Consider the following 21,842-nt stretch of genomic DNA (forward strand, 5'->3'; position numbering starts at 1 on the left):
AGCAGCAAATGTTTACAAAGGCTACAGCGAAAAATGATGCTGCAGTGAAAGCAAGCTTTATAGTGGCTGAAGAAATTGCCCGTACTTCAAGGTGTTTTTCAGAGGGTGCCTTTTTGAAGCAATGCATGCTAAAAGTGTGTGAGCAAGTATGCCCAGACCAGATACAGAGTTTTCAAAATGTCAGTTTGTCAAGAAACACCATTGCAGATAGAGTTCAAGAACTCTCAGGAAATCTATCATCACAGCTGGCCGAACAGGCATGCAGTTATCTCGCTTTTTCACTTGCTATTGATGAAAGCACAGACAACACTGATACAGCGCAGCTGTCCATCTTTATACGTGCTACGAAGACCGACCTCTCTGTCACTGAGGAACTTTTGGATGTAGCTGCCATGCATGGGACGACGACTGGTAGAGATATATTTGAGGCTGTGGAGAAATCTATAAATAATTTTAAATTACCCTGGGAAAAGTTGGTGGGGCTAACTACCGATGGCGCACCTTCAATGTGCGGAGAAAAGAAAGGCTTGGTTGGACTAATGAAGGAAAGAATGCAAAAAAGTCACTGCCACACACCCTTGATTACTTATCATTGCATTATCCACCAAGAGGCTATGTGTGGAAAAGTTCTGGACATGAATGACATAATGACCACAGTCATTAAAACTATTAACTTTATACGGGCACGTGGCCTGAATCATCGCCAGTTCCAGCAATTTTTACAGGAGGTGGGTGCAGAGCATGGAGACGTGCCATACCACACAGAAGTAAGATGGCTGAGCAAGAGCGCAGTCCTCAAAAGATTTTTTGAGCTCAGAGAACAAATTGCTCTTTTCATGGAAAGTAAAGGAAAGCCCTTGCCTGAACTGTCGGATCCCGCCTGGCTATGTGATTTTGCTATGATGTGTGACATATGCGAGCATCTCGCCCAACTGAATCTGAAGCTGCAGGGACGCAAACAAGTCATCACGAAGATGTCTGACATGATCACAGCATTCCAGCGTAAACTTCAACTATGGAAGTCCCAACTGGAACAGGACAATCTTGCCCACTTTCCCGTTTGTTTGAGTATCTCAACCACTATTTCTGGTACTTTTCCTTGCAGTCAGCTGGCTACCAAAGTTAGCCGTTTACTAAGTGAATTTGAGTGGCGCTTCTCTGACTTTAGAACACAGCACTCAGGCTTTGACATCTTTGCCAATCCTTTTACAGTTGATGTCAACAATGTGCCCCATCACCTTCAGATGTAGATAATCGAGCTTCAGTCTGACAGTGGCCTGAAATCAAGGTTTCAGGATGTTGAAATTGAGGACTTCTACCCTCTACTGCCCCCTGACTCAATGCCAGAGCTCCGACTTCATGCTGCCCGTATTCTACCCATGTTCGGGAGCACCTATCTTTGTGAACAGATGTTTTCAATAATGAATCTGAACAAAAACAAGCACAGATCACGCATTACCGATGACAATCTCCATGCTGTTTTGCGGGTTGCTACAGCCCAAGAAATAAAACCGAACATTGACTCATTGATCTGGGGAAAACGGTGTCAGACATCTAGCCAGAAAACAAAACAATGAGCATTTTAGGTACATTCCAATATTACTGTTTTGCTTGATACCAATATTACTGTTTTGCTTGATAGCATGTGAGTTGGTTAACAGCACTGTTAAGGAAAAGATTGTTCCACTCATTTTAAATTCACATTTCTGGTTAACATTGTCAGTTTATGACTGTTCAGTAAACCATTCGGCCCGTGATTTAGGCTGGATTTTAGATTTTGGCCCCTTCTCTGATTGAGTTCGACACCCCTACTCTAAGGTTCAAAAAGTCTGTTCATGTTTCTATGTCTCTGGATCTATTTTCGGTCATCAATTTATTTCATTCGTTAAATTACACATATGAGTGAGATCATGTGATATTTATCTTTCTCTGACTGGCTTATTTCATTTAGCATAATGCTGTCCGAGTCCATCCAGGCTGTTGCAAATGGTAAAAGTTCCTTCTATTTTACTGCAGTGCAGTATTCTATTGTGTAGATGTACCACAATTTTCTAATCCACTCATCAGCTGATGGGCACTTAGGCTGTTTCCAAATCTTAACTAAGGTGAATTGTGCTGCTATGAACATAGGGGTGCATATTTCCTTTCTGATTGGTGTTTCTAGTTTCTTGGGATATTTTTCTAGAAGTGGGATCACTGGGTCAAATGGGAGTTCCATTTTTAATTTTTTTAGGAAACTCCATACTGTTCTCCACAGTGGCTGCACCAGTCTGCATTCCCACCAGCAGTACACAAGGGTTCCTTTTACTCCTCATCCTCGCCAGCACTTGTTGTTTGTTGACTTGTTGATGATAGCCATTCTGACAGCTGTGAGATGGTACCACATTGTCATTTTGATTTGCATCTCTTGGATCAATAGTGTCTTTTAACATGTATTCATGTCTCTTGGCCTTCTGTATGTCCTCCTTTGAAAAATGTCTATTTAGATCTGATGCCCATTTTTTGATTGGGCTATTTATCTTCCTTTGGTTGAGTTGTATGACTAAACCCTTATCAATGATAATATTGGCAAATATGTTCTCCCATGCCATGGGCTTTCTTGTTGTTTTGTTGATGATTTCTTTTGCTGTGAAAAAGCTTTCTATTTTGGTGTAGTCCCATTTGTTTATTTTTCCCTTTATTTTCCATTGCCCTTGGAGCTGTATCAGTGAAGATATTGCTATGTCATATTTCTGAGATTTTGCTGCCTTTGAATTCCTCTAATATTTTTATGGTTTCCCATCATATGTTTAAGTCCTTTATCCATTTTGAGTTTATTTTTGTGTATGGTATAAGTTGGTGGTCTAGTTTCATTTTTTTTTTTTTTGCATATACTGTCCAATTTTCCCAGCACCATTTATTGTAGAGACTGTCTTGACTCCATTGTATGTTCTTGCCTCCTTTGTCAAATATTAATTGAGCATAGTGGTTTGGTTTGATTTTGGGTTTCTTTATTCTATTGCATTAGTCTATATATCTGTTCTTGTGCCAGTACCAGGCAGTTTTGAGAACAGTGATTTTGTAATACAGCTTGAAATCTGGTATTGAGATCCCTCCTACATTGTTCTTCTTTCTCAAGATTGCTGCAGCTATTTGGGGTCTTTTTTTTTTTTAATTCTAGATGAATTTTTTTGAGAGTTCTTTCTAGGTCTGTGAAATATGCTGTTACTATTTTAATGCGATGTGCATTGAATCTATAAATTGCTTTGAGTAGTATGGACATTTTAATGATGTTGATTCTACCAATCCATGAACATGGTATGTTCTTCCATCTACTTATGGCTCCCTCTATCTCTTTTTTTCAGAGTCCTGTAGTTTTCCAAGTATACATCTTTTACCTCAATAGTTACACTTCTTCCTAGGTATCTTACTTATTTTGGTGCAATGGTAAAGGGGATTTTTTTTTAGTCTCTCTTTCCTTAAGTTCACTGTTGGTGTATAAAAGTGCCATACATTTCTTGGTGTTAATTTTGTATCCTGCTACATTGCCAAATTAATTTATTAAGTCTAATAGTGTGTTTTTTATGGAGTCCTTAGGGTTTTTTATGTACAGTATCATGTCATCTGTGAATAATGACAGTTTTACATCCACTTTATCAAATTTGGATGCCTTTTATTTCTTCTTCTCATCTAATTGCAATGGTTAATACTTCCAGCACTACGTTGAATAAGAGTGGTGAGAGTGGGCATCCCTGTCTTGTTCCTGTTCTTAGGGGGAAAGGTTTTAGTGTTTGTCCATTGAGTATGATGTTGGCTGTGGGTTTTTCATATATGGCTTTTATTATGTTGAGGTATGATCACTCTATTCCCACTTTGCCGTGAGTTTTTATCAAGAAAGTGTGTTGTGTTTTCTCAAATGCTTTTTCTGTATCAATTGATATGACTATATTATTTTTATCTCTCAATTTGTTTATGTGATGCATCACGTTTTTTGATTTGCGTATATTGTACCATCCTTGCATCCCTGGGATAAATCCTACTTCATCACAGTGGATGATCTTTCTGATGTACTGCTGTATCCAATTTGCTAGAATTTTGTTGAGGGTTTTGGCATCTATGTTCCTGAGGAATATTGGCCTGTATTATCTTTCATTTTTTTGTCCTTATCTGGTTTTGGTATTAGGGTGATGCTGGCTTCATAGAAGGAGCTTAGAAGTGTTCCTTCCTCTTGGATTTTTGGAATCGTCTGAGGAGAATGGCTTTTAGTTCTTTAAATGTTTGGTAAAACTCCCCTGTGAAGCCGTCTGGCCCCAGGCTTTTGTTTTCCAGAAGCTTTTGGATGACTGCTTTAATTTCCTCTATAGTTATCAGACTATTGAGATTTTGAGATTTTTCCTGATTGAGCTTTGGAAGGTTGCATTTTCCTAGGAATATATCCATTTTTTTCCAGGTTGTCTAGTTTTTAGGAATAGAATTGTTCATAGTATTTTTAACAATCATTTTTATTTCTGTGGGGTCAGTTGTTATTTTGCCTCTTTAATTTCTGATTTTGTTTATTTGTGTCATCTCTCTTTGATTTTAAGTGAGTCTGTCATCAATTTAATTTATCCTTTCAAAGAACCAACTCTTGGTTTTATTGATCCTTTGTGTGTGTGTGTGTGTGTGTGTGTGTGTGTGTGTGTATAGTTTCTTTATTATTGATATTTATTTCTGCTCTGATCTTTACTATCCTCTTCCTTATGCTCATAAAGGGCTTTTCTTGTTGCTTTCTTTCTAAATTTTTAAGTTTTAGAGTTAGGTGATTTATTACCATTTTTTCTTTTTTTTTTTTTTTTTGTGTGTGTGTTTGTTTTTTTGTTTTTGTTTGTTTGTTTGTTTTTGAAATAGGCTTGTAAAGCTATAAACTTCCCTCTCAGGACTGCTTTGACTGTGTCCAATAGATTTGTGGATTATTGTGTTTTCATTGTCATTCATTTCCAGGATGTTTTTTTAATTTCTTCTTTGATCTCTTTGGTACCCAATCATTGTTTAATAGCATTCTATTCAGCTTGCAAGTTTTTGAATTTTTTCTTTGTAGTTTATTTCTAATATTATGCTATTGTGGTCTGAGAAGATACTTGATATGATTTCAATCTTCTTGAATTTGGAGAGACTTTTCCTGTTACCCAATATGTAGTCTATCTTTGAAAATGTCCCATGTGCACTTGAGAAGAAGATATATTCTGTGGCTTTGGCTGAAATGTTCTGAAGATATCAATTAAGTCCATTTGATCTAGTGGGTTATTTAGGATTCCTGTTTTGTTTTGTTTTGTTTTGTTGTTTTCTTTTTTGTCTAGACTCTAGGATTTATTCAGTGATATCAGTGGGGTTCTAAAGTCTCCTACTATGATAGTATTATTATCGATCTCTCCCTTGATATCTTCCAGGTTTTTAAAAAAATGTATTTGGGTGCTCCTGCATTGTGTGCATATATGTTTATCAGGGTTATATCCTTTTGTTGTATCAACCCCTTTGGTATTATGAAGTGGCTTTCCTTATCTCTTGTTATGACCTTCACTTTGAGGTCTTTTTTTGTCAGATATAAGAATTGCTACCCCAGTTTTGTTTTTCATTTCTATTTGCCTAAAAGATTTTACCTTCCATTCACTTTCAGTCTGTGTGAGTCCCTTGTTCTGAGGTGGGTCTCTTGTAGACAGCATATATTTGGGTCATGTTTTTTTTATCTGTTCAGCCACTCCATGTCTTTTGATTAGGGCATTTAGTCCATTTATGTTTAAAGTTATTATTGATAGGTACTTATTTGTAGCCATTTTTATTTTCATTTCTGTATTCCTTCTTCCCTTTTTATTTCTTCTTTTTACACCAGTTCCTTTAGCATTTCTTGCATTACTGGCTTGGTAGCGATAAACTCCCTTAGCATTTTTAAATTTTATTTTCTTTGTCTGTGAAGCTCCTTATTTCCCCTTCAATTTTGGGTTCACATTGTTTATTGTTCTTTTTAAAATAAATCTTTATTGTTCAGATTATTACAAATGTGTTCGTCTTCCCCCTCCCCTCAATTGCTCCCCTCCACCAGGTTCCCACCCTACCCTCTGTCCTTTCCCCATTCCCCATTGTCCTCATCCATAGGTGCACAGTTTTTGTTCAATCTCTTCCCGCACCCTGCACCCCCACTCTCCTTTTCCCCAAGAATCATCAGTGCACTCCCCTTCCATACCTCTGATTCTATTATATTCAACAGTTAATATTGTTCATCAGATGTTTTAATTCCCTTGGTTTTTAGTTTCATTTGTTGATAGTTATGTATTTGTTGTTCATAAGTTTTATCTTTATCTTTTTCCTCTTCCTAAATAACCCCCTTCAGCAATTCATAAATTCTGGTTTGGCAGTGATGAACTCCTTTAGTTTTTTATTATTTGTGAAGCTCTTTATCTGGCCTTTGATTCTGAGTGATGGCTTTGCTGGGTAGAGTATTTTTGGCTGTAGGTTCTTGCTATTCGTCACCTTGAATATTTCTTGCCATTTCTGTCTGGCCTGCATAGTTTCTGTTGAGAAATCAGCTGACAATCATATGGGCGCTTCTTTATAGGTAACTACCTGCTTTTCTCTTGCTGCTTTTAATATTCTCTCTTTGTCTTTTGCTCTTGGGATTTTAATTATGATGTATCTTGGTGTGATCCTCTTTGGATTCCTTTTGTTTGGGGTTCTGCGGGCTTCCTGGACTTGTAAGTCTATTTCTTTCCCCAGGTGGGGGAAGTTTTCTGTCACTATTTCTTCCAGTATTCTTTCGGTATCTTGCTCTCTCTCTTCTTTTGGGATTCCCATAATTCTGATTTTGGTTCACTTGAAATTGTTCCAGAGGTTTCTTACACTATCTTCAACTTTCTGGATTCTCTTAGCTTCTTGCTTCTGCGGAGGAGTGTCCTCTGGCTCTTTGTGTTCTAAATCTTTGTCTTGATTCTTGCAATCTTCCTGTCTGTTTTTAGGACTCTGTATAATATTTTTTATTTCAGACAATGTTTTCTTTATTTTCAGTTGATCCCTTTTTATTTCTAGTTGATCCCTTTTCATATCCTCATAGGTCTCATTTATTTTATGGGCCTTTTTTAGGATATTCTTGAAAAGCCTTATAACTGTAGTTTAAAATATATATATATATATATATATATATATATATATATATATATATATATATATATATTATTGATTTTTTACAGAGAGGAAGGGAGAGAGATAGAGAGTTAGAAACGTCAATGAGAAAGAAACATCGACCAGGGGATGTGCCCGCAACCAACATATATGCCCCTGACCGGAATTGAATCTGGGACCTTTCAGTCCACAGACCGATGCTCTACTGAGCCAAACCAGTTTTGGCATAACTGTAGTTTTGAACTCAATGTCCTTTCTTTTCTTCCATCTCCTTCCTTTGTGTTCTGCCTCTTTTCCGCATTTTAGTTGTTTTCCTGATTTAATGGAATAGTTTTGTGTGCTAGGTGTTCTGGTAGAGCCCAGCAGCACAGTCTTCCCAGTTACCTGTGGTGGACAGTCTTGGTGTAGCCCTTTGTGGGCTGTGTGTGCAGTCTTGTTGTTAAGCCTTGCTTATTGTTGGTATCACTGGGAAGCATTGATCTCCAAGCCAGTTGGCTGTGAGGATCAGCAATGTCTCAGCTAGGAGGGCTTCTGTACTCCACTTGGATGAGGCAGAGTCTCAGGGTGGCGCAGACAATTTTTGGTTCCCTGTCAGTCTCGCCTTAGAAAAGTCCTGTTCCCAGTGAGTCTCACAAGATTGGTTGCAGGCGTGTGCACCTCTTTCGAAAAAGGCACAGACAAGCTTTGGATTCCAGCCAGTCCCTGCTTAGAGAAAGCCAGCTTCTGGGAGAGCTTCTATGCTCAGCTTGGATGGGGCGGAGTCTCTGGTTGGTGCAGATAAGCTTTGTTTTCTGGTCAGCTCCTCCCCAAGTTCTGAAGTAATGGCTTCTGGCTTCACACACCTCCAAGAGATTTCTGCCTGCTGTCTCACAGTCTGGCCTCTCCCTTACTGGGACCATCTATCAGAGCAATAGGGTGATTCTGTTTTCCTCTCGCACAAGAAAGCCAGTCGCGCATTAGCTGTCCACCCTCTCCATCCATGCGCCAGGAGTAAGCCAGTAGCAAACTCAGCCCAGCCCGCCCTCTCTGCACACCCAGAGTTGGCCAGCAGCAATCTCGGCCCGGCCCCCCTCTCCACATACCGGGGTGTGTGTGTGTGTGTGTGTGTGTGTGTGTGTGTGTGTAAACCAGCGCCTTTTTGCGCACAGTTCTCCATACCTTCACAGTTTCTGAGGTTCAGTGTGCCTTCTCTCTCCTTCCCAGATGGCAGAGCCTTCTCTCAGCTAGCCATCTGGTGCTTCAGGGCAATGTCTCCCCTGTTTTCCAGTTCTAAATTCAAATTTATTGTGGTAGGCTGTATTTGGGTGTCTACACTATGCTGTCATCTTGATTTCTTCTCTCCCCCTTCAATTTTGAATGATAGCCTTGCAGGACAGAGTATTCTTAAACTCAGTCCCTTCCTTTGCATCACTTTGGGAATTTCATCCCATTCCTTTCTGGACGGATGTATTTCTGTTGAGAAATCATTTGATAATCTATTGGGAGACCTCTTGTATATTATGTTCCATCTCTGTCTTGCAGCCTTTAAGATTCTCTCTTTGTCCTGAATGTTTGCCACTGTAATTACGATGTGTCTTGGTTTGGGTCTTTTGGGTTCATCTTGTTTGGGACTCTCTGTAGTTGTGTCACTCTTTTCTTCCCCACATTAGGGAAGTTTTCTGAAATTTCTTTAAACAGGTTTTCTAATCCATATTCCTCTTCCTGTCATTCTGACACCTCTATTATTCATATGTTGGTTCATTTCATGTTGTCCCAAAGCTCCCTTAGGCTCTCCTCTTACCTTTTAATTTTACCCCCTCCAATTTATTGTAAGTTAAGTTTGGGTGTGTTTTGCTTCCCCATCTTTTAATTCACTATTTCAGTCTTCTGCTTCTCCTAGTCTACTGTTGAAACTTTCCATGGTATTTAAAAAATACATATTTTATTGATTTTTTACAGAGAGGAAGAGAGAGGGATAGAGAGTTAGAAACATCAATGAGAGAGAAACATCCATCAGCTAACTCCTGCACACACCCCAACTGGGGATGTGCCCACAACCAAGAGACATGCCCTTGACCGGAATCAAACCTTGGGACCTTTCAGTCCACGGGCTCTATGCACTTAGCCAAACCGGTTTCGGCTCCATGATATTTTTTAATTGCAACTATATCATTTTTTATTTCTTTTTGATTCTTAAGTTGTTGATTTTTTATCCATCTGGTTTATAAAATGTTTGACTCTTTTAAAAAAATATATTTTTTATTGATTTTTCACAGAGTTGAAGAGAGAGGGATAGAGAGTTAGAAACATCGATGAGAGAGAATCATCGATCAGCTGCCTCTTGCACACCCCCTACTGGGGATGTGCCCGCAACCAAGGTACATGCCCTTGACCAGAATCAAACTTGGGACCTTTCAGTCTGCAGGCCGATGCTCTATCCACTGAGCCAAACTGGTCCCGGCTTGACTCTTATTCTGATTCTTTTTCTGATATATGTACATATGGTGCCATAAACTGGATATCTTTCAGTAATTATTTCAAAGGTTAAAAATGTTGGTCCCTCAGCCATTTTGTCTACACACTGCATTTATACATTGTGAGCAATTTGCGGCAAAAACGTCCCCAGAGCTATATGAAGTATTATCAGATGTTATTAAAATTATAAATGCAATTTGACACAAAGTGCTCGAATCTTGAATATTTGAGGCACTTTGTAAAGAAATGGGTTTTCAGTATATTCACCTTGTTCTTTATGAGGAGGTGAAATGGCTCTCAAGGGGCCCAACTGTTCGCCCTGCCGAAAGTAAAAATATTTTTCCAGGAGCAAAATAATCTGAAATTACAAGAACTCTTTGAGTAGCCTAGCTTGCATACCAGGCAGATGTTTTTTTGTTTTTGTTTGTTTTTTCGCTATTAAATGTATTAAATATATCTTTGGAAGGACAACTGAAGGGTATGTTCACACTATGAGGTAAAATGGATGGTTTTCAAAATAAAATATTACTGTGGCAAACGCAATTGACTGAAGAAGATCTGCAAATGTTTTCAACTTTGAGGAATATATGAGAGAGAAGGATGTCAATCAGCAGGTGGCAACCATTGTTCAACGGCACTTACAATCACTCACAGAATATTTTGGTAGTTATTACCCAAAGAAAGAAGATCCCAGAAGTGGCAATACATAGGTAATAGATCCATTTGTGGCAAATATCGAAAATAAAAATTTCAGCATTAATGAAAAAGAAAGCCTCACCGATCTATCATCCAATGATGGTTTCACAGCTAAATTCCAGCCATCTTTATCAAGACCCCATTTTTGTATCTCCATTAAAAGTGAATACCCATTGCTGAGTGAAAAAGCAATGAAAATTTTTATTAAATTTTCAACAACATATTTGTGCAAAAAAACATTTTCATCACAGAAATTAAAACTCAGAACCAGTCTCAGATTGAAATAAATATGGCTCTCTGTCTTGCAGTAATGTCTTTCGAGCCAAATATCCATAAACTTATTTCAAGGAAACAAAAGCAAATATCACACTCTAAAATTTTGTAATACTTAAATAAGCTTCAATTATTTTGTAAAAATTAAACTTACTTTAACAAATTTGTTACAATTAAACAATCTTTGAAGATTTTTATTATATTTACTTATAATGTTATATCAAATAGGTGCATTTCATATTAATAAAATGGAAGTTCTCTGATCATTATTTTACAATGTATTTTTTTAAAAATCATATTAGTGGTCTTCAAGATATAAAATTATTAATTTAGTGGTAAGGGAGGTCCAAAAGGTTAGTGACCACTGACCTAGGTATTTTCTGATTATGCCAATGATAATATTTATAGTATTTTATGTTGAGTGATATTAAACATGTAAATTCCCATTAAAAGCTGCAAAGAAAAAGTAGTGTTTTAACTTTTATCTTTTATTCATTCAAAAAATTAAGCATTTAATAAGTGTCAAACATTTTATAATGTGCTGAGGAAGTAGTGGCAGAAGTAGTGGTGAGCCAAGTAGACCCATGTCTATCTTCAATGTGCTTCTTTTAGGGCACTCATAATAAAACCAAAATATTTGTATTTCAACTTTTCAGTTGTTTAACTTAATCTTGTTATTTCTCTCCTATTGGCAGTATACTTTGCTTCATCCGTTGGAAGCATAATTTACGGTCTCAGCTACCTTCCAGCTATTTGGATCTCTTCAAGTTTTGCAGAGATGACACTCTTGGAGAAGCTGGCTTTTTTCCTCTTCTCAAACACTGCAATGGCAATTGGAAACAATTACCTTATCGAGGCAGAAATAGACAGTGAGTGTTAACCTTGTAAATATTGCCATGTTCTCATAGGATACTTACGGTTTTAATATTTTTGTCCTAAAAAAAAATTCACACTACTTTATACCAGTACTTATAGTGCATGAGTTTGCACATTCTCTCCATAAATTTACTCAGGTCTTTAAAAAATGTTTAATGTCTTTATTGATTTCAGAGAGAGGAAGGGACAGGAAGAGAGTGATAGAAACATCAATTATGATAGAATATCATTGACAGGTTTCCTCCCACACTGCCTACTGCAGATTCAGCCCCAATCAGGGCATGTTTTCTGACTGGGAATCAAACTGTGACTTCCTGAAACATAAATCAATGCTCAACCACTGAGCCACACTGGCCAGGCCGCAGATCTTTTAGGGTCTCTCCATACTCCTTTTGGAGTTGTCACCTTCTTTTTAGGGGTAGGAATAAAAACATGGGTCTGCCTTTTAATAACTTCCTTCTTCCCTTTTCCATCAATGCAAAACTATGCAAAATCCCCTCTAGTCTGTTCTACCCCCTCATTCGTCACTACTGTGCAATGACAGCATTTTTCCAAAATTACATACGTCAATGTGCCATGCCAGCAACAGCCAAGGGTTCAGTGAGCCTGAGGGAGGGCCAGTGAAGGATGAAGAATAAAGATATACAAGAGAATAAGCTGGGTCTAGGTGGATCTTCTGTGCCTGGCTGAAGCCACAGAACAGATCAAACTGAAAAGCTGATGCTTTATTTATAGTCAGGGGCAAACAAGGTAATTTATTAATACAGTGTTATTGTAAGTTTCACTTGTTTTGGCAGCACTTGCTGCCCCTCCCGCAGTCCATTAGCTACTCAGGAAAGATCTAGTGAGCAGTCACAAGATCAAGCTTTATGCTTAGAGGACTGTGCCCTCTAAGCTGGTACTTGTTTGCGACTTTGCCAGCAGGTCAGTCTGAGGCTTAACCCTATAACCATTTTCTACATCTCACCCTTTCTTTTAATTTTAAGCTAATAATAATGGAAGTAAAACTTAAACAGCAAGAACAAAGTTCTGACTATTAAAACATTAATAAAACAATGCCAATGCAAAACCCAATAACAAAACAATGCAAATGCAAAACCCAGACATGGCTATTAATAAAACAATGTCAATGCAACATAAAAATAAAGAAATCAAACTACAGTAACATTTTTCTACTAAATGAAAATTTCTTTTGCTAATTTACTCAAGATTCCTTGGACTTGGCTGCGCAAGAGTTTGAAGACTGGCAGCTAACCATTACTAGGATGGGCAGAAACATGGTTGAGGGAGTAGCTTCCACTTCTTGCTTTTCTGCCATCTGCTGGGCCTCAGTTCTTCAGCTGAATCTATATTGGCACCTCAGTCTCTTGCGCAACCTTCATCATCTTCCTTTTCCACTTTGCTGTCATCGGGGCAACTTTCAGTCTTTTGAATGATGGGACAAGGAGCTTCTCAGGGTCCATTGTGGTGATGCACGTAATACTCTGGCACCCAAAGTGGCTGTACTGCTCCTTCTGGAAAGATACAAACACAGAGGTGAGTGCATGAACGACTTAGCTCCGCTGCCACCAGCTGGCTACAGGCTCCCTTAGGGGTGCAGACCTCTTGGAATTGCTCCCTCTTGGAGTTGCTGTCTGTGTCCGGCAGTAGCCCCTGATCCAGCGCTCCTCTCTGAAGGCAATAGGGAAACCTGAGGATTTCATTGAGTGCCAGCTACATGCCTCTCCCCGCCTGCCTCTCAGTATGCAAGCAGTTGATTTGACCAGAAAGGCATAAGACCACCAAAGAAGTAGCTTTTAGGTTTTGCAGCAGGAGACCACCAGGAACAGTCCTTAGACGAGATATTGGTGAAGGGGATGAGTTTATGGCCAAGGCACTCGAGTACACAGGTGAAGAAACAAAGGCAACAAACACAGGGGATACACTGAGGAAGGAAGTAGGGAGAGAGAGAACTATATAACCAGACATCCTGAAAAGAAAAATCAGGGGGAGACATAGAAACAGCCAGCATATGAAAGAAAAGCAGGCATCACCAGAAAAGGAAGTAAATGAGTTAGATGCAAGAAACCTACCAGAGCAAGAATTCAGAGTAATGATCATAAGATGGCTAAAAAGAATGGAAGACAAATTTGACAATATGAGTAAGAACAAAGAGGAAATGAAGAAGAACCAAGAGGAAATATAAAATGACAGCACTACTGTTAAGAACTCAATAAAAAGCATCAAGAGTAGACTAGAAGAAGCAGAGGACCTTATCAGTGAGCTAGAAGACAAGATATGAAAAAAAAAAAAAAAAAAGACCCAATTAGGAAAGCTTCTGGAAAAAAAATTTAAAAAGCAGGAGGAGAGCCTAAGAGAACTTTGGGACAATACAAAACAAAACAATATTAGAATAATAGGGGTTCAAGAAGGAAAGGAAACTGAGGAAGACATGGAAAACGCATTTCAAGAAATAATGACAGAAAACTTTCCTGAGATACAGAAGAAAAAACCCACACAAATCCAAGATGCTCACAGAGTCCCAAGCAAAATGAATCCCAAAAGACCGACACCAAGGCACATTATAATTAAATTGGCAAACACCAACAACGAAGTAAGAATCTTAAAAGCAGCCAGAGAGACAGAAAGTTACACATAAAGGAACCCCCATCAGACTAGCAACTGATTTCTCAACAGAAACTCACCAGGCCAGAAGGGAATGGCATGAAATATACAAAGTCATGCAAAGGAAGGGTCTGAATCCAAGAATACTTTACCCAGCAAGGCTATCAATCAAAATTGAAGGGGAAATCAGGAGCTTCACAGACAAAAAAAGACTAAAGGAATTTATCTCCACCGAATCAGCAATGCAAGAAATGCTAAAGGGTCTACAGTAAAAATAAAGAAATAGGAACAAAGAAGGAACACAGGGGTATAGAATAAAAATGGCATCAAATAAGTACCTATCTATAATAACTATAAATGTAAATGGATTAAATGCTTCAATCAAAAGACATAGGGTAACAGATTGGGTAAGAAAACAAGACCCATATATCCGTTGTCTATAAGAAACCCACTTCAGAAAAAAAGATGCACACAGACTGAGGGAGAAGGGATTGAATAAGGTTTTCCAGGAGAATGGATATGAAAAAAAAAGCTTTGGTAGCAATACTTATATCTGACAAATTAAATCTCAAAGTGAAGGACATAACAAGAGATAATGAAGGCCACTTCATAATACTAAAGAGAGCAATCCAACAAGAAGAAATAACCCTGGTAAACATATATGCACCCAATACAGGAGCACCCAAATACATTAAAAAATAAAATAAAATAAAAAACCAACCAACTGCTGGATGACATTAAGGGAGAGATTAATAGCAATACAATCAAAGTAGAAGATTTTAATACCCCACTGTCATCTTTGGACAAAAAATCATCTAAACAAAAAATCAGCAAAGAAATACCAATCCTAAATGTCTCACTAGACCAGATGGAATTAATTGATATCTTCACAACATTTCACCCAAAGCCACAGATGGGTCATTTTCAAAGACAGACCACATGTTGGGACATAGGCAAAGTCTCTTCAAATTCAAGAAGATAGAATTCATATCAAGAAACTTCTCAGATCATAGTGGCATAAAACTGGAATTTGACTACAATAAAAATAATCCAAAGAAATCAAACACATGGAGATTAAACAGCATGCTATTAAATAAGGACTGGGTTACCAGAGAAATCAAGGAAGAAATGAAAAACATCCTGGCAACAAATGACAATGAAAACACAACAATCCAAAATCTATGGGACACAGCAAAAGCAGTTTTGAGAGGGATGTTCATATCTCTACAAGCCTATTGCAAAAAACAAAAAAAACAAAACAAAAAAAACACCAAAAACCAAAAAACAAACAAACAAACAAAAAAAAAAAAACAAGAAAAAATGGTGACAAAATATCTAACTTTACAATTGAAAGAGTTAGAAAAAGAGCAACAAGAAAAACCCAGTGTAAGCAGATGGAAGGAAATAATAAAAATCAGAGCCAAGATAAATGACATAGAGACCAAAGAAACAATACATAAGATCAATAAAACCAAGAGCGGGTTCTTTGAAAGGATAAAAAAGATTGATGAACCTCTAGCCAGGCTAACCAAGAAACAAGAGAGAGGACTCAAATAAAAAAAAAATCAGAAACAAAAGAAGTGAAATAACAACAGACCCCACCGAAACACAAAGGATTATTACAAAATACTATGAACAATTCTATTCCAACAAACTGAACAACCTGGAGGAAATGGACATATTCCTAGAAAAATACAACCTTCCAAAACTCAATCAGGAAGAATCTAAAAATATCAATAGAGCAGTGACTTGGGAAGAAATTGAAACAGTCATCAAAAAGCTTCCAGCAAACAAAAGCCAAGGGCCAGATGGCTTCACAGGAGAGTTTTACCAAACATTCAAGGAAGAACTAAAACCTATCCTCCTCAGACTATTCCAAAAAATTCAAGAGGAAGGAATACTTCCAAACTCCTTCTATGAAGCCAGCATCAGCCTAATACCAAAACCAGATAAAGACAACTCAATGAAAGAGAATTACAGTCCAATATCCCTCATGAACATAGATGCCAAAATCCTCAACAAAATTCTAGCAAATCGGCTCCAGCAGAGCATCACAAAGATCATACACCATGACCAAGTAGTATTTATTTGGGGAATACAAGGATGGTACAATATCCGCAAATCAATAAACATGATACATCGTGTAAACAAATTGAAAGATAAAAATAATATAGTCATATCAGTTGATGCAGAAAAAGCATTTGATAAAATCCAACACCCGTTCCTGATAAAAACTCTCAACAGGTGGGAGTACAAGGAACATACTTCAACATAATAAAAGCTATATATGATAATCCCACAGCCAACATCATACTCAATGGGCAAAAACTAAAACCATTCCCTCTAAGAACAGGAACAAGACAGGGATGCCCACTATCACCACTCCTGTTTGACATAGTACTGGAAGTACTAGCCATTGCAATTAGACAAGAAGAGGAAATAAAAGGCATCCAAATTGGAAAAGAAGAAGTAAAGTTATCCTTATTTGCAGATGACATGATATTGTACATAAAAAACCAAAAGACTCCATCAAAAAACTAATTGACTTAATAAATTAATTTGGCAAAGTAGCAGGATACAAAATTAATGCCAAGAAATCTTTGGCCTTTGTATACACCAACAGTGAACTTACAGAAACAGAGACTAAAAATGCAATCCCATTTACCATTGCACCAAAAAAATTAAGGTACCTAGGAATAAACTTAACTAAGGAAGTAAAGGACCTATATACGGAAAACTACACGACACTGAAAAAAAGAAATAGAGGAAGATGTAAACAGATAGAAGAACATACTGAGTTCAAGGATTGGTAGAATCAACATCATCAAAATGTCCATACTTCTCAAAGCAATCTTCGGTTCAAAGCACTCCCCATTAAAATACCAACAACATACTTCACAGACCTAGAACGAACTCTCCAAAAGTTTGTTTGGAACAATAAAAGACCTCAAATAGCCACAACAATCTGGAGAAAGAAGAATAAAGTCGAAGGGATCTCAATACCAGATTTTAAGCTGTATTAAAAAGCCACTGTTCTCAAAACAGCCTGGTACTGGCACAAGAACTGACATATAGATCAATGGAATAGAATCGAGAACCCACATATCAACCCAAATCACTATGCTCAATTAATATTTGACAAAGGAGGCACGTATATACAATGGAGTCAAGACAGTCTCTTCAATAAATTGTCTTAGGAAAATTGGACAGATACATGAAAAAAAAAACAAAAAAAAACCTAGATCTTTCAGAAACGAAAAAGGTGAAATAACAACAGACCCTGCCGAAACACAAAGGATTGTTACAAAATACTATGAAGAATTCTATTCCAACAAACTGAACAATCTGCAGGAAATGGACATACTTCTAGAAAAATACAACCTTCCAAAACTCAATTTTTTTATTTGCAGATGACATGATATTGTACATAAAAAACATGGAAGGACTAACTTACACCATACACAAAAATAAACTCAAAATTGATACAAGACTTAAACATAAGACGGGAAACCATAAAAATACTAGAGGCATCCACAGGTAGCAAAATCTCAGACATATGCCAAAAGAACTTCTTCACTGATACTGCCCGTAGGGCAGTGGATGCTAAAAAGAAAATAAACAAATGGGATTAAATCAAAATAAAAAGCTTTTTTACAGCAAAAGAAACCATCAATGAAACAACAAGAAAGCCCACTGTGTGGGAGAACATATTTGCAAATGATATCACTGATAAAGGTTTAATCTCCAACATCTATGTACACCTTATACAAGTAAATAAAAGGAAGATGAATGATCCAATTAAAAAATGGGCAATGGACCTAAACAGAATATTTTCAAAAGAAGACAGAAGGAAGGCCAAGAGGCACATGAAAACATGTTCAAAGTCACTAATTATCTGAGAGATGCAAATCAAAACAACAATGCGGTACTATCTCACACCTGTCAGAATGGCCAACATCAACAAATCAACAAACAACAAGTGTTGGCGAGGTTGCAGAAAAAAAGGAACCCTCGTGCACTGTTGGTGGGAATGCAGACTGGTGCAACCACTGTGGAGAACAGTGTGGAGTTTCCTCAAAAAACTGAAAATGGAACTCCCATTTGACCCAGTAATCCCACTCCTAGGAATATATCCCAAGAAACTAGAAACACCAATCAGAAAGGACATATGCACCCCTATGTTGAAAGGAACACAAGCTACAATATCTAGGATTTGGGAACAGCCTAGGTGCCTGTCAGCAGATGATTGGATAAAAAAACTATGGTACCTCTACACAATGGAATATTATGCTTCCACAAAAAAGAAGGAATTCTCATCATTTGCAGCAACCTAGATGGAATTGGAGAACATCATGCTGAGTGAAATATGCCAGTCAATGAAAGAGAAACACCACATGACCTTTCTCATTTTTGGATAATAAAGAACATTATAAACTGATGAACCAGAAGATAGATACAGAGACAGTAAAGCAACAAGCAGACTGTCAAATTACAGTGGGGAGGGTAGGGAGATCTGGGGGAGATAAGAGATCAACCGAAGGACTTGTATGCATGCATATAAGTACAACCAATGGACACAAAACTCTAGGGAGGGAGGGCATGTATGGGATTGCGGGGCTTGGGGCAATGGTAAGATATGAACATAGGTAAAAATTTAATAAATAAAAATAAAAATAAAGACACTAAACTATAAGAAAACAAACAAAAAAATAAAAAGTTACAAACACAACCTATTCCTCACATCATTACTGCATCTGGTCCAAACCATTGTCCAGTTTGTGTATCCTTCCATGGGACTAATCCCCGGGATGCTATTGTACAGCAGGCCCGATGCCTTTTGGCTGCTATACAATTCAAAAAATTGTATCACAATTCAAAAAATTTAAAGTATAAAGAACACGAATGAGCTTGTTTTGAGGTGACACATGAACCCGTCTCCCCCTTTCTGTGTTAGTAATTTCAATTTAAGATTACGATTGACTCACTATTGCTTCACCTTGATGGTTGTAATTGATACAGTTTTATGACAAGTTTGATATTGCTGACAAAAATGCTGAAAAACAGAACTAGGGTATGTGGGTCCATTGTCTGTCTTTAGCTCTAAGGGAGGATCTGGTACCGCAAAGGCAGCTAGGCAATGATTAATTACATGCTTGGCACTCTCTCCCGTTTGGGGAGTTTCAAAGATAAAGCGGGTGCAGGTATCTACATTAACATGTACCCATCTTTGCTTACCAAACTCCAGGATGTGGGTGACATCCATTTGCCAAATTTGATTAGGTTTAACAGCCCTAGGACTAACCCCCAATGATTGTACACTGAGAGCACTGCTTAACAATTTGATGAGCTTGTTCCCAAGAAATATGGAATTGTTTGTGTAAGGCAGCAGCCTTTTGATGATACAAAGCATGGGAGGACTGGGCAAGAGAAACCAGGGTAGCCTCTTGCATTACAGCAAGGAGGTGATCAATAACATCATTGCCTATAGCTAATGGACCAGGGAGACCTGAATGAGATCGGATATGATCGATAAAGCAGTAAAACTGTCATTCTCTAATGACTTTTTGAAGGTTGAAATTACCACATTTTTCAAAGATTGTTCCTGGCAGGAAATTAGATTACCTGTCTGCTGGGGGAAGGGCGCCTACCCTTCCTCCATTAACAAGGGCATAGCCAGCCCTCACCTGGGCTATTTAGATTTTTTAAAAATAATTAATACATTATTTATCTATATTCAACAATTTATTTGAGATTCTAGAGTCAATTATAATTATTTTAAAGCATTTACTTTGGATAAATTCTATAACAGAGAATTTACTGGTTTTCTTGAAGGCCTTAAAAGTTAACTTTTTAATAAGGTTCATTAGTATTTTGAAAAATACTCTTTATTGTGGAAATGCAAATCCTATTGCTGGAATTAGCTTGAATTTCTTCAGAGAAGACTTTTTTTTTGCCATTTTGCTTAGGAAAGAAAAAAAAGTAAGGTCTGGGTTTTTCATTTTCTATAGCTTTTGCAGAGAGATTCCAGCTTAAAACAATCTAATTGTCCGAAATCAGACCATGTGCACATTTTGTCTTACAGCTAGGTTCTCTCCCCATGTGCACAGAAATTCCAGACACATTTCTAAATTTTTAAGACTTTTTCATGGCAAAAAAGGAAACCTTAAATTAGCCTATTGAGAGAGTGGGCTTCCATATTGGATTACCATGTGTTTCCCTTCCCCCACATCCTGCTTACTTCGAAGGAAGTTTCAACAGCAGATCTTGCCGAATTTCTTTTTCATGCTTAATAGATAAAGACAGATTTTATTTATTTTTTTGCTTTCCGAAGTAATAACTAGTCACACAATTTGGCCAAGATTTGCATTTCCCTGCCCATTCCTCCACTCCCCTTCTGGAGTGGGCTCTAGACAGTCCCCAATCAGGGACCACAGACTGAAAGTAGATTCCTCTGGATCTTCAGCTATATGATGATTGTGAAGTTGTTTTACTTCCTTCTCCCATGCCTCTATATTTACCTTCCCTTCATCAGAAAACCATGGGCAGGTTTTACTCACAAAATCCAAAAACTCGAAAAGATGTTCATACCTCACAGAACAGCCCCTTGCTTTGAGCATAGCTTTAAGCATAGATACGCATACATTCTTTCCCTGTGATCCTGAATTTCCCATGCTTTACACGAAGCCAGTACTACATCCCTACCTTACTCACTGTGTGTGCACGCCTTAGGGCCTCGTTTCACCTGACAATTGCAGTTCTCTTACACTCAGGTCTGCACTGAGTGCCACTGGGGCCGGACTCAGCCCCACATTGGGCGCCACTGTACTGTGCCAGCACAGCCAAGGGTTTGGCGAGTCAGAGGGAGGGCGGTGAAGGATGAAGAATAAAGATAGACAAGAGAATAAGCTGGGTCTAGGTGGATCTTCTGTGCCTGGCTGAGGCCACAGAACAGATCCAGATTGCAAAGCTGATGCTTTATTTATAGTCAGGGGCAAACAAGGTAATTTACAATGTTCTTGTAAGTTTTACTTGTTTTGGCAGCACTTGCTGCCCCTCCCACAGCCCACTAGCTACTCAGGAAAGATCTAGCGAGCGGTCACAAGATCAAGCTTAATTATGCTTAGAGAGGACTGTGCCTTCTAAGCTGGGACTTGTTTGTGACTTTGCCAGCAGGTCAGTCTGAGGCTTACCATATAACCACTTCCTATATGTCAATGAACATTTTGTATGAAGATGTGGTGGGGAGAGGAGCCAGTGTCTAAACCAAGAATGACAAACTCAAAGGCTAACACAGGTCAAATAAACAAGTTTTAACTTTACATGGGCCTCAAAAAAACAAAAGCTTCAATTTTCATAGAAACATAGGTTTATTTTAATAGAGACATGCCGAATACAAAGGGCTGAAATAAATGAGTCATTGTTAACATAAAATAATAGAACATTTTAATAAAAATTAATATTTTTTCATGAACATTAACTTACCAGCCACTGAATACTTACACAAATTAATAAGCATAACACAAATAAACCTATTTTTCTTGTTCTCCGTAAGCAAAATATTTCCTGTTGTGTACACCAAACTGGTCAATCCAAGACTAATGATGTAGCAATTGGCTACTAAAATATTCCCTGCTAGTATTAGTGGAGAGAAATGGTTTGCCTGTGAGTAAGGTGTGTAAGGGAAATAAATGCAACACGATTATAGTCATCAGTCATTAGTGAACGTTGTAGTTCATTATTAATAATTCTGTATAACAGGATATTGTAAAAATTAAGTTATGAAATTTTTGTTAAAATGTTTCTTACATACC

The 21,842-nt window shown here is 37.8% G+C and overlaps 1 protein-coding gene across 1 annotated transcript in view; it reads left to right on the forward strand.

The window, feature by feature from the left end:
• LOC118731566 (phospholipid-transporting ATPase ABCA3) overlaps positions 1-21,842 on the forward strand; it is a 246,857-nt gene that overhangs the window by 65,142 nt on the left and 159,873 nt on the right. The window contains exon 9 of the mRNA XM_045589342.1: positions 11,247-11,420. Coding sequence (XP_045445298.1) covers positions 11,247-11,420 — 174 coding nt within the window. The remainder of the gene's footprint in view (positions 1-11,246; positions 11,421-21,842) is intronic.

This window comes from Pipistrellus kuhlii, unplaced genomic scaffold (assembly GCF_014108245.1).
Source record: "Pipistrellus kuhlii isolate mPipKuh1 unplaced genomic scaffold, mPipKuh1.p scaffold_m20_p_31, whole genome shotgun sequence".
In the NCBI taxonomy this organism is placed as follows: Eukaryota; Metazoa; Chordata; class Mammalia; order Chiroptera; family Vespertilionidae; genus Pipistrellus; species Pipistrellus kuhlii.